A 13,457-nucleotide genomic window follows, 5' to 3' on the forward strand; every position below is an offset into this window, starting at 1 on the left:
GGAATTCTTCTCTTTCAGTCAATATTTGTTTGGTTACATTTATCCTACAACTTCAGTTTTTTTTTCGCCATTTCAGTGTTTGGTTAATTCCACTCTTTTTTGCACTTAAAATGTGACCACCCTTAAACATGTTACAGTAATCAAAAATAGCTCGCTCGGTTAAATGAGTACTCCACTGGTGATGGACTGTTTAAAAAGGGGAATCAAATCGATGCAAGAGAATCATTTTCATTTTGATTTTCCAGTCATTCTTTTCCCTTGTCAAAACCTGGAGCTTACATTACCCACAATGCAACTCGACTGGCAAAAGTTCAGTCGCAGATTCCTTCAAGGTGATTTATCAGACTTCATAAAGCTCCCCCTGGAGCCACAAAAGGCTTTTTACAACTTTTTTTTTCCACACATGCAGTAGTACTTGCCAATAGCTGGAAACACACGCTGATGTGTGAAATTGAAAAGAAATGAAATGAAATGTATACCATATCTGGCTTCATCTATCTGTTAAATGGTTTTTTTCCTCTTTCAAAAATGAGTGTGTTGCTTAATGTTAAGTGATGGCTGAACTCACATGTGACAGGCCTGCTACAGAGAGCCACCATGCTTGTATGATATTTTCCACCTAGCATGAGAGTGGGAGCAGAGAGTTGGAAAGTATGATATTTAGTTACTGTGCACAACATCCCCAGTCTGATTCCAGCTGAGGATCATGTCATGTCATATCCCTCTCTGTTTCCTGATGGCATCTGTTCTGTAACCTAGAGATGGACAATCTGGCCATATTATATCACAGTTTATTTTTTTATTTATCGATTCATTTATATTTGTATTTTTTTTTTACCATTTGCAACAGCAGTTGCATCAGTCAGTAGCTCTTTCAAATTTTTTTAATCTTCTGTTTATTTGTTGGTTTGTTTTTGGTTTTATTGATAAAACATTTATTACCTATGGGAGAAATACTAACTCATCAACGCTGGAGAATGAGGTGCAGGGTGTAAATTAAGAGCAGTGGATTTTTGGGATGATTAATGCCCACAGCTCCTTAAACCACTAGCATTGGTTGTCCCACCCTGACAATTTTACTAGACACTTTATTTGTATAGCCCATTTTTACAAGCAGTTTGTCTCAAAGGGCTTAACATAACATCATAGCAACATCCTCTGCCCTTCGACCCTCACCCTCCCTGGATCCATTGCTAGTCCAGCTTGAACTTTACGATGAAAATGAAAGGATCAGTGGATGAAAATGCCGTGGATAAACAATGGATAATCAGAGACTGTTGTGCCCAGATCCTTACAAAGATCTGTCTGAACCACTGGACTGGACTACCCTGTATTGCTGAACCTGAAATTACAATACTTCACCAAAGGAAGAGCCGTGAGCATAGCCATCTTGTTGGCTACATCGCTCTGTTGGCTTGTAGAGATTGGCGTGGGGATCCACTAGTCACTGAGGTTATGTTAAGTTTGGAAACAAAAATGAGAGGACATTAAGTACCACAGTCTCTACATTTTACCTGAAAAGTAGAAACTTCAATATCGGTGTTGATCTAATTTTTTTTCAGATTGAAGGCAGAAGTGCTGAAAAAAAAGAGCAAAGTAATTATGATATACAAGAATGTAGAGTTTTCCATTTTTTGGACGGGAAACATTAGTGATTGATTTTACAAATTATTTTGCCATTGAAGACTTAATTAATGGCCATTATGAGCTTGAGGGTATCTTGCCCTCTTGATTTCATGATTTATTCATCAGCTGTATAGTCTGTTAAAACTCAATTTCTTTCATGCTACTTATGCTGTAGAGTCCATGCAGCATTGGTCAGAGTGAAAACAGAAAATATAGGGTGGGAAGGTCTCTTTCCTCTCACTGCAACGGGCAGTGACAAAAGACTGATTTGTTCTGAGAAGAACCTCAACATCAAGAAGTTTACGCTTAATCAGATGTGTTAAATTGCCATCACAATTACATAACAAGGTGCATGTTTGAAAGGGGCTTTAGAAATTTCTTAATGCACTCATGATATTTATGCAACAAGACATTTTAGGTATGTCAACTGTACACACCACAGGGAAGATAAGAAGCTCCACAACAGCTACATTTCACAAGAATGGAGACATAAGAGGCATAGAATGCAATCAGTGGCTAGTTTCTTCTTGCTTAATCAGCTTTACTGAATTACAGAAGGTCATTTTGCACATGTGTGTTTGTAGCTACATTGCCTGGAGCTTTTAACACAAAGGAGAAAAGTGCCAGAGTTCTGTCCTGCCATGTTTTCTGAGCTTTTCTGTCAGTGATTCCCCCCCTTCACCCAGCCGACTATCAGCAGGATAGTTCTCCCTTGTGAGTCGGGTCCTGCTCAAGGTTTCTTCCTGTTAAAAGGGAGTTTTTCCTTGCCACTGTCTGCTTGCTCGGGGGTTCAGGCTCTGGGTCTCTGTAAAGCATCTAGAGACAGTTTTGATTGTAAAAGGTGCTATAGAAATAAATTGAAATTGAAATTGAATTTTTCTTCACCAACATTGTAAACAGGCGTGACAATGAAAGCTCCAGCATGGCACACACAATAACACGCAAAGTGTTCTAACTGTGTTAGTCTGATTGCACTATTACCTTTCTAATGCCCAGGGATGTCACATGGACACACAAACACACACATATGTGAAACGAAAAAGGAAAGGAAATTAAAGAGGGATAAAAGGGAAAGCAGTCAGGGTGCAGTGTGTTCAGCTCTCTCCATTAAAGATGTATGGTGTGTCCTGGCACACTAGCCTCGCTGATTAATGGCATAAAAAAACAGATTACCCCAACATTAAATATTTAACCTCAGGCCTTTAAAATTTTACTGTGTGAAAACAGAGTGAGAATTTATTGCAGGAAGCCGGAGGGAGGGATAGAAGGACAGACGGACAAAGACAGATTGTGAAATAGGAAGGGGTAGATGGGAGAATAAGTGTATAGATATAATACAGGATGTTTTTGATTTATTTAGCGTTAGTCATGCTTTTTTTAAAAAAAAGAAAAATCACCTCCATTTATCAGACTAAAGTGTACCATACCTGGTACAATCAGTATTCTTTCATTGCACCTGTGCATATCTCTTCCCAGTGCAGAGATACAGTTTAAGTTGTTTAACAGATGGTATTTTTTTTAAGTAGAAAATAATTTGGATTTATGTGAAATTTGTGGAATTTATGCCGATGTGATGAAATAAATATCCAGTAAGTTATTATATTAAACAACACTTTTCACATGTTGTTTATTGCTTATGAGTTCCCCTTTCAGTGAGGACCCAATAGAAATGGAAACAGCTGTCAGTGCTGATATAGAAATGTGGCAGAATTCGGGCCATATCTTGCTCTTTCTGATGCCAAGGTACTGATTCATGTTATGGTCATCTCTCTTTTCAAAGCCATCAGTGAAGACACTTAAAATTCAGGTGCCAGAGCTTTAACAGAAAAAAGTCAAAGGGAAAATAATAACACAAGTATGGAGAGGCAATCTGACCCAACTGTGAAACAGATGTCACATAAAAATCAGAAACAAGAGCTCTGTAAGTTCTTTAAATGCTAATGGCTGTAAGGGATGTTTCTATATATCGGCTTAACATTGTTGCCAGCTGATATTTACCTCATTGATTGTTCAGAATTTCACATTAGGTGGTGTGTGTTGTTTGTGTGTCATTTTATAATGGAAACCTTAGATGTTTTTTTTGGCAGAGGGGGGCAATGCACTTCGACACATAGCACTTTGAACAGCTTTTTATGAGTGGAAGGTTTGTGGAAGGTTTCCTGTACATCTGTGACTTGCTGTGTTTTGTGTTTGCAGATTATTTCAGGACTGGGGTCATGTCCAGCCGCTGCTGCAGAGGCCCTTTCTTCTTCTTTGGAGGTATCACAGCAAACTGCTTTTTTTTTTTAGTTCTGTTAGTTCAACTTTATTTTTTATAGTTATTGATTTTTCTTTTTTTTTCCCCTGAACGTTCCAAAGTAAAGCTTCCTAACCATGCATCAGCATGTGAGGATACTCACATGCTGATGGAGTGACTTTTACCTGCTGCTGTAACATACTGCAGTAGAAAATGTCCTCTTGAGTATATTACATTATGATAGTGCCTTTTGTCAGTTTACCACAAGCCTGAAGTTCACATCCTGTCATCATAACATAACTAAACAAAAGTAATTGAATTAAAATTGAAAAAGCTGGAACAGTCATTTAACGACAAGTATGTGTAAAAGTCTTCTAACCATCTGTGTGAATGTCATCTGCTGTGCAGCTCTGACCCCTTTCCGATGTTAAGACTGTATTTGTTCTCCAGGATTCTGGATCGTTTTGTATTATGAGAAAAATAGAAATATATTATTTTTATGAACATAAAAAACAATGTAAAAATACTTTTTGTGGTTCATGTAGACAAGGGTATATGTCATGTACATCTGCTTTATGTCGTGTATGTATACTCATAATTAGTTAACTTTTTTTATTTTTATTGTGCAGCAGACAAAATATATAGCAATAGGTGTTGTTAAAGGACCTGGGTTTTCAAATTTCTGGGTATTTTTTCCAAAAAGCTGATTCCTAGCTCTCAGTGTTAAGGTAATCAAAGGGGCTGTCATTCTGACGGACAGACCTGTGCAGTAGGATTGTACGAATTTAGTCCATAAATCTTTTACTTTGGTTCCTTTGGAGAACCAGTAACAGGCAGAGAAGCTGCTTATTAGTGCAACAGGTCAGAAGCTGAACCCACAGGAAATAGTTTTGGGGTCGTGTATGTATGTGTACCAGGAACGTCGTGATTTTATCATTCAGCTTTCATTTCTCGACAAAATTAAAATTGTTTATCAAAGTAATAATATTTAGTCCCATTCTTTGTTTTCAGATGTTACTTTCAGTTTTAGCGTCTCTTTCACCTGGGGAAAGGTTTTGCAGTAAATATGTGCCGTTCAAAATGAACACTTTTTGACATTTTTCAGCACTTTTTCATTCCTTTGATGTGATCTGCTCTACAAGCTGTGCGCATGTATTATTTTGTTCTGCTGTACGTCAGTCTGCAAAGGGGAAGTTTTCCTGTTTTGAAATTCCTGTCTCACGCACATGCAGATACACATACATCAAACAGATTACCCCAACAGGTGCATACAGTCTAGCTGGTTAGATATTGAATTTCAGCTGATGTTGGTGGAAATTTAGCTGGGAAAAGATACTGCTCTTATCAGCACACCCACACAGCGGATAACATGCCCGCTGTATATTGTATCTCAAATGTGCATCAGACTTTCAGCATAATGTACCCACTACTCACATGACTGCACAAGTTGTCACGGCAACAGTGGTTACCCCTAAGACACGGGTAACGAGCATAAAGGTTCATGTTATTGGGTCCTTGTGGTTACCCTGTGGCTGGATTTAAAATTAGGTTTGTGTGCTTGTGTCTCCTCTGTGCTTTCATTACAGAAGGTTACATCAGAGGGCTCATTTTGTTTCTTTTGCTTGTTTCTGATTCAGGGAGTGCAGGCCCTGATGAGCAGTGCAGTGCAGCCTCTCCTTCAGTCAGTGAGCGACTCCATAGAAGCCATTATCATCACGCTACACCAAGAAGACTTTTCAGGGTAAGCAACATTTCTTTTCCAAAGACCCTGGAACCATTTCAGGAAGCTGTGCTTTGACTGAGGGGACCAGAGATTGAATTATAAACTCTGTCAAGGAGACATTATTTGTAAATTGTAATATTTTATTTAAAAAAGATGTTAGACCTTGTGGACCTTCTCTTTATCAGTTTATTTGGTTCTTTTCCACTGTTCTTTAAGTGTAACTATTCTCTTTGTGCACTTATGTATAATTATGCTTCTAAACTATTCATCAGTCTTCCTTTATAGTTGCTTGTGCTTAGACAATATTTTGTTACTTGAATGGGTCTTAACTTGAATATAAAAGTTTATATCCCTCCAAATGATACTCGGGTGTGTAGCTGCTCAGGTTTAAGAGGTTTCCATTCATTATTATAACAATTTCTTCCATTGAGCAGAGTTCTTTGAAACAGAAACTGACTTCAGAGTATCTCTGTGCATGTATTCAGGTGCCACCCAAATCATATGACGAACCTGTTTTTATTAACTTATTCTTGGTATTCTAAAGCTAGTCAAACCATTAATGACTACTGTATTCATAATATAGACTGTTGTAAAAGTTGTAGTCTTGAACCTTTATGCCAGCTGAACATACAATAGGCTGTATAATCCAGTCGACTTCAGCTAGATCAATGCAAATCAGGCTGAGCCTCTGGAGGAAGCTGCTGGAGGGAGAATCAAGTTCTGTCAACACATGATGTCATCTGCAAAAAATACTCAATCCTGCAGTTCAGCTCAATTTTCTTTTTTGTTCTAAACTGGTTGTATTTGATATATTTTGATACTGTATTTTGTTACTGATTGTTATTTGTAAATTTCATTGTAGTGTAGATTATTGCATGAATGTGCTCTCCAGAAATGTATTCGTTCTCACCATCAGTGACTGTGAAACAAAACCTTGGTTTCATTGTGTGTGGTGCAGGCCTCTGTCCAGCCCCGATAAACCAGATGTTCCGTGCTCCCTGTACATGAAGGAGCTGCAGGGCTTCATCTCCAGAGTGATGGCTGACTACTTCCGTCACTTCCAGTGCGTGGACTTCATTTACGAGAGCACGGAGTCCATCGCTCGGAGGGCCATCGAGCTGTTCATCCGCCACACCAGCCTGCTGCGCCCGCTAGGAGAGGGCGGCAAGATGAGGCTGGCTGCTGACTTTGCACAGGTGAGGTTTTCACAGTGGCCGATTCCAGTAGTCGTGAAATCTAACTAAGTACCCAAGTACCGCACTAAAACACAGACTCAAGGTACTTGAATATTTCCATCTTATGCAAATTTATACTTCCACTCCACTACATCTCTGAAGGATTAAGTGTTCATTTGAGCTCAATTTTAAATATCTACAGCAGTAAAATGCATCATGTGTGTGTGTGTTTGTCAGATGGAGATGGCAGTGGCTCCTCTATGCAGGAGAGTGTCTGATTTGGGGAAACCGTACAGAATGCTGCGCTCCTTCAGGTACGTATGCTCATGTATCACGAAGACTTGCACATTCTTACATAAAGAAAAATAGGAGTTTGTTCTTATCTCTTAGCTAATTTATCATGTAATGGGTCTTTGAGCATTTAGGAAATAGAATGTGCATTGTTGTTATTATTGTTAGCAAATAGCTATTTGTAAATACTATAATTTATCATTTATGTAGGTTTAATAGCCTAATATTTTTGTTCTGATTTCCACCTACAATATTAACATTGCCAACTGTCATTGAATATGATGAGCTAAATTTTCAAAACCGAACCAATATTGGTGACTATAATGAGTTATATCTCAAGTAAATGTTCATCCTGCTGCAGTCTGACAAGTGATACAGAAGTATCCACTGTCGAAGCATCAGGCTTCAGAGCAGCTTCTTTCCTCAGACTCTTCAGTCCGTCATCTACACTCCACAAACAAAAAATAATTTATTTATAGTAATAATAGGTTATTTTTTGTTTTGTGGGTAGCATAGAGGGACTGCAGCTTGCATTTCACTGTACAGCCTTGTTGAAGAATGATAAATAAATGAATCTTTAATTGATTTTTGGCCCTTTTAACCTTACTGTGTACAGTATGCAGTATATTACATTCTTTTGTGTATTTTATGCTCCAGGCCGCTGCTGTTCCAGACCAGCGAACTGATAGCCAGCAGTCCAGCTGTTGGTGACCTGATCCCCTACAGCACCCTGCTGCATTTCCTCTTCACCAGAGCCCCATCTGAGCTCAAATCACCTCACCAGGCCTGTATAGAGACACACACATATACTGAGCATGTTGTTACTTGACTTAAATACTCTTAACTTAGCTGAATCACAAGTCAAAACTGTTGACTTAGGAGTGTACTGTATATCACCATAGCAACTAACAGTGTTCTCCTCCACAGAGAGCAGAGTGGTCCATCGCCCGTTATTCCCAGTGGCTGGATGACCATCCCTCTGAGAGAGACAGGCTAACTCTCCTCAGGTAAACCTTTTTTCCCCATTTGCTTGTTCCTTTCATTGGTCAGTGTACTGGTACATAACAGGTAACTCTTACCTAAGGCTTGGTATAGCTGAGCTGCATGTATGAAATCCATCCCATCAACAAAAGGCCTGACAGTTTTTACAGGGAACAAAACAGAATGGGCAGGCAATTTATTCTCATAAACACGCACTGTTAAACCACATTACCTCAGAGAACACAATGTACAGACTCTGTTTGATCTCACTGTGATTTTAACCGTGGTGAATGATCAGCCTCTACTGGTGAGCGTGTGCTGCAAAAGCTTAGTTTAGCATGTGTTACCAGTTGACAACAAATCATTTACCGAGTTCTTTTTTTTTGCCAATTGGCAGGTGATTTCAGCTGACCACTGTAAACAGTTAGTAAACTTTATTTTTTTTACAAAAGTTATGTTGTTACCGTTAGGTTGTAGAAGAGTATGCACACAATCGCACAACTGGGGCCTGACTGGCTTGTACCCTGAATTACCCCTTTACCCCTTTGGGTAATTCAGAACTGGTGTCATAGAGTACGCACACATACACACCTCTCTCTCTCTCTTTCCCCCTCTCTCTCTCTCTGTCAACTACTTTCTAACTGTTTCAAGTCACATCGCTGTCACTTTTTAGATCTTGGTTGTTTTTAGTCATCAAATATCTACAAGTTATCATGGAAACAAGCCAAGCTAATGTTAGCAGCTAGTTAAAATGGAGTCAGCGCCTGCTAACTCCACGTCTGGAACACTGCTTTTACTTTCTTTTCCACTGTCCAGTCTGAAGTTTGCATATAGGGCTGTCAGCAGTACATTGTAAAAGAATTGCTAGCTGAAACCTGTTCACTTAATCATGTGGTGAAACTGTTTTCTCCTCGTCCTCTAAGGGGCGCTCTGGAGGCCTATGTGCAGTCGGTGAGGGCACGGCAGGGGAAGGAGTTTGCTCCCATCTATCCCATCATGCTCCAGTTGTTACAGAAAGCCACCAGCGGCAGCCAGGAAGTCAAAACCTGAGGAGGAGGTTGTTTGTTGGATCATGTTTAGCTCTATGCACACTACATAATGCCTCCTTTATTGATGATGACAACAGCAGCTGCATTCCAGTTGAAGTGAAACTACTCCATCTTATTTTTACAATTCTGACTGACTAAATATTATTATTATATAAGTGGGTTTGAATTCATCTTGAGTAACCAAAGCTGATTATTGTTAGAAAATCTGTGATAACACCCCTATTATTACAAAGTTTGGTTCCAGCTGTTCCTCTGTAGGGATTTGGGAGAAATAATTGGTTTTTTTTTCAATTTGTAGTAAATGTCAATTTGTAGTGATGTGGAGTCAGACACCACTGTAAAAATGTACTTGACTGATGTAATGGTGTATATACAATATGCTTTACTTGCAGTTTTACTTGTCAATCTGTGAGCAATTCAACAATGACTCTTGAGAATAAATGGGGAAATATCTGCAAGACTTTTATTTGTACAGTACTTCATTTGAAGCAGAGGTATGGAACACACACAAACACACACAGTATGACATGAGCAGTATACACAGGTGTACTCAGATAGGCCACTTCCACTGGTTAGGTGGAGGCTCCTCCACCAGCGGCTCCCATGGTTTCCACTCCATCATCTTCCTGGACAGAGCCAGCTCACACTCCGCCTGCACCCAGGACACACACACACACACACACACACAGAGCACTCGGTTACACTTATGTCACCCCATGACTAACAAATTCACATATCATGCTTTACATGTGGTGAAATATGTGCATTTCTTGCTGAGTGTGAGATACTAAAGCTCTACCTAAAGCTCACTAACACATCTTACTTCATCGTGTGTGTTTGCATATGGATGAACCAAACCAGATCCACTAGACAACTAGAATTAACGATACTATTGAATTATGTATGTCCAGTGCTCCTCGTAGTCTTGTGTCTCTCCCTCCCTCCCTCTCTCTCTCTCTCTCTCTCTCTGTATCTTTCTGCAGGTATCTCTCCATCCAGATCTTCAAGTTGAACTGTAGCCGGCTCTATGACCAACCCAATGTGTATTGTTGACATCTGCCTGTCATTCCTCTATGTACCGACTATGGGCGGGGTGGTTCTCCCTACGGGCCGAAATCGAACTGATATGATAGTGATTCTCAACATCACATAAAAAAAGAATACATGAATGTTACAGCAGTTCATTATAATTTTCATTACTATAATTTTCTTATAACTTGTGAAATGTTAAAATCATATTGAGGTGGTAGCAAAAGTGAAACTAAACAGTTGAGATTTTGTTTTGCTTATCTTTTTAGTAATGTCATTTCTCATGTTGTTAATTGATTTCCTGCCTGTACAACATCCATTGCACGTCTGCCCGTCCTGGGTGAGGGATCCCTCCTCTGTTGCTCACCCTGAGGTTTCTTCCATTTTTTCCTGTTAAAGGTTTTTCTGGGAGTTTTTCCTTAGTCGATGTGAGGGTCGAAGGGCAGAGGATGTTGCTGATGTTATGTTAAGCCCTTTGAGACAAACTGCTTGTAAAAATGGGCTATACAAATAAAGTTGACTTGACTTGACTTGACCTGTACGTTGCACGAGTTATTGTGCTAAACACTGCCATGTCTTTAGTCACCTTCACAACTGGGACTCAACACTACACACAAACAGATGTTTTAAGCATGACAATTTAAAAAAAAAATCTAATCTGTTCAAACGAATGGGACTGACGGAAAGACAGTCTTCTGAGCGTTAATGCCAACTGATCCACACTAAATATATCTTGGTTTGTTTAGTCTTGATGCCAAAGGTAAAAACTATAACCAGTCAAATGGTTACAATGTGTGTCCACCTATTAAGGTAAACAAGTGATGCCAAAGCATGTGGAGAAACTGAAAAGAAAAAGCCTCAGTGACCTACCTGGAAAATAACTTCTTCAATCTGCCCACAGTTTATCTTCTTCTCCAGCTTCTCAACATCAGGTTCCTGTGAAGAGAGACACTCCTTGAACACATGACCATGAAAGCATGACTCGGGATTAGTCAGCTCTTTGGGTGACATGTAAGCCCACACACACAAGGTCCAGTGTGTAGGATTTAGTGACATCTAGTGGTGCAGTTGGAGCCAGCTGAACACCCCTCATCCCACCGTCCCCTACAGTAACCACTGAGGGGAAAAAAACAAATAAAATATCCTCTCTATAGTCAAGTTTGTCTTTTCTGAGCTGATGTAGAAACATGGCGATGCCACATGGCAGACTCTGTGGAAGAGGACCTGCACCCTCTGTAGGTATAAAAGCCTCATTCTAAGGTAACAAAACACAATGATTCAAACAACACTGAAACAATAAATCAGAATCACTGGTTATTCGCTTTTTTTTTAAGTGTCCTCACATATTTATTCATTTGTTCATCATGAGACAAAATGTTATTTTTCTGTGGGTATCACCGTTTTACCTCACATCATATTTAAGATAAAATAAGATAATCCTTTATATGTACTACTCCACTAACAATTCTGATGTTGCTGCTGCCTCTTGTGAATGCTGTCAAGGCCGCTATAGCAAACTCTGAGCTAATGGGCTTCACGACAGTAGTTATCCAAGTCCACAGCCTATAGGGAGGCACACTAAAGTTCAAGCTTCTTTGTTTGCATCCAGAGGTTTCACTCACTCACCATTTTAACGTGGTTGAACCTCTCGCTGACCAGCTGCTCTGTGTACTTCCTGTATGCTGCGTCCTGTGGCATGTTCTGCAGTGACGCCAGGATCTTTGAATACAGAATCCTCAGACGCTGGGAGAAGGAAAGAGCAGCAGATTAGTTGCTGGATTGAACAAAGGCCACTTGGGCTCTCCTTCTACTTGTACCATAGTTGGGCTCAGCCCTCTGTTGCCCCTCCACTTTGAGTTTCACATATGGCCTGAACAAATGGGGGGCAGTATTTGGGGAAAAACATTTCTTAAGAAATTTTACAAATGGACTGGTGCGTCACAGTTGCCTTCATCTGCCATTTCTAAAGTTGTTCAAAAGTACTGTATGCTTAATCTGGTGGAAGATAAATAGGCCTAAAGGATAAATTAAAACTGTCCTGCAGCGTGACTACTGCACATTGCAATGTCGACGCTGAAATGATATACTGTACAGTCCTAAAGGCTACTCCTCTAGCAGTACGTCAGCGAGCTGTGATGACTAGTAACCGCACGCATTCCGGTCACTAATGAAAGGTTAGCTCTAATAGGTCTGTGGTGTGTTCACTGTCTGCTGCTCACCTCATGTGGACTGTGGGATACTGCCAAGCCGACCAGCCCGGTCGTCTGGAAGACAACAGCAGGAAACACTTGTTAAGTATGAGTTACTTCAGCTGCTACTTACATCTTCACTTCTTTATAGGTGCCTATAATACACATATAATATCCATCACACACACACACAATAGAACTGCCCTGTGACCTGAACATCTAATTAAAAGCCTTCAACAGCTGTTAATAACAGTCTTTCAAAAGCAAAATTAACAGACTAAAGTGTAACCACTGACATTAATGACAAGCCACATTTTACTTTGTGTGTGTCAGTATCAGAGTACCGTTTTGAAAGGAAAGCCTTATAAGAAACATTATTAATGATATTAGCTACAACAGGAAAATATGCAGCACAAATAACACATAAATATTTTCTCTTTATATAAATATATACAAATATGTTTGTCGCGAAAAAAATCAATACTTTTTTTGACCAATTATTGCACATTTTCCTATCATTCCTATAATTAATGATGGTGAACAGTGTTTCATTTTTAAATTCTTCACATAAATGAATTCAGAGCGATGTAGAACAACAGGGTACTGCACTGCTTCTATCATCCAAGTGAACAGATATAGTACAATATAATACAAAGTAAATGTAGGATAGTAGGATAATCCTTAACGTTTCGTACTGCGACCTGTATGCGGTGGTTCTTTGACCAGGCTGTCTGCACCACGAACACAGATAGCAAAACAGCTATCAGCTAACGTTAGCCAACATACAGCACACATCTCGTTCAAACTGCACAGTGTGCCGATAAAAGTCAACCACGTGAGTACGGCGTCAGACAGTATAGTGCAAATAACGTTAACTTAGCGGGTACTGCATCCTCCATCACGCTTCTTTCTATCACTAAAACAAAACATGACCTCTAAGCCGTACCTTTTTAATCAGCCCAGCCATTCTCCTCAGCGGACTCCCGTCTGCGATTTCCGGCCACTAAATATGACGTCAACGACAAGTTCGCGTACAAGTGTGTACCTTTAGTTCGGTTTCATGTTGTATATTGTTCACCATTTATATACTAACGTTTGTTTCATATAAGGTTGTTAAATAAAGCAAATAAAAAAAAATACTTTTAGCTGAGTATACTT

General features: G+C 39.6%; 2 protein-coding genes across 2 annotated transcripts in view; one reads left to right on the forward strand and one right to left on the reverse strand.

Annotated features, from left to right (window-relative positions):
• Nucleotides 1-9,541, forward strand: part of cog5 (component of oligomeric golgi complex 5) — a 59,634-nt gene extending 50,093 nt beyond the window's left edge. Inside the window, exons 16-22 of the mRNA XM_046378484.1 lie at nucleotides 3,823-3,885; nucleotides 5,500-5,603; nucleotides 6,544-6,781; nucleotides 6,998-7,074; nucleotides 7,709-7,835; nucleotides 7,979-8,058; nucleotides 8,956-9,541. Coding sequence (XP_046234440.1) covers nucleotides 3,823-3,885; nucleotides 5,500-5,603; nucleotides 6,544-6,781; nucleotides 6,998-7,074; nucleotides 7,709-7,835; nucleotides 7,979-8,058; nucleotides 8,956-9,082 — 816 coding nt within the window. The 3' untranslated portion in view covers nucleotides 9,083-9,541. The remainder of the gene's footprint in view (nucleotides 1-3,822; nucleotides 3,886-5,499; nucleotides 5,604-6,543; nucleotides 6,782-6,997; nucleotides 7,075-7,708; nucleotides 7,836-7,978; nucleotides 8,059-8,955) is intronic.
• ndufa5 (NADH:ubiquinone oxidoreductase subunit A5) lies at nucleotides 9,523-13,367 on the reverse strand. The gene is made up of 5 exons (XM_046378488.1): nucleotides 13,246-13,367; nucleotides 12,330-12,374; nucleotides 11,737-11,853; nucleotides 10,981-11,046; nucleotides 9,523-9,733 (listed from the first exon to the last, which is right to left on the reverse strand). The coding sequence occupies exons 1-5, from the start codon at nucleotides 13,264-13,266 to the stop codon at nucleotides 9,632-9,634; spliced, it is 351 nt and encodes a 116-aa protein (XP_046234444.1). The 5' UTR covers nucleotides 13,267-13,367; the 3' UTR covers nucleotides 9,523-9,631.
• Nucleotides 13,368-13,457: the final 90 nt, after the last annotated feature.

The sequence above is a fragment of the Scatophagus argus genome, chromosome 22 (assembly GCF_020382885.2).
Source record: "Scatophagus argus isolate fScaArg1 chromosome 22, fScaArg1.pri, whole genome shotgun sequence".
Lineage (NCBI taxonomy): Eukaryota > Metazoa > Chordata > Actinopteri > Scatophagidae > Scatophagus > Scatophagus argus.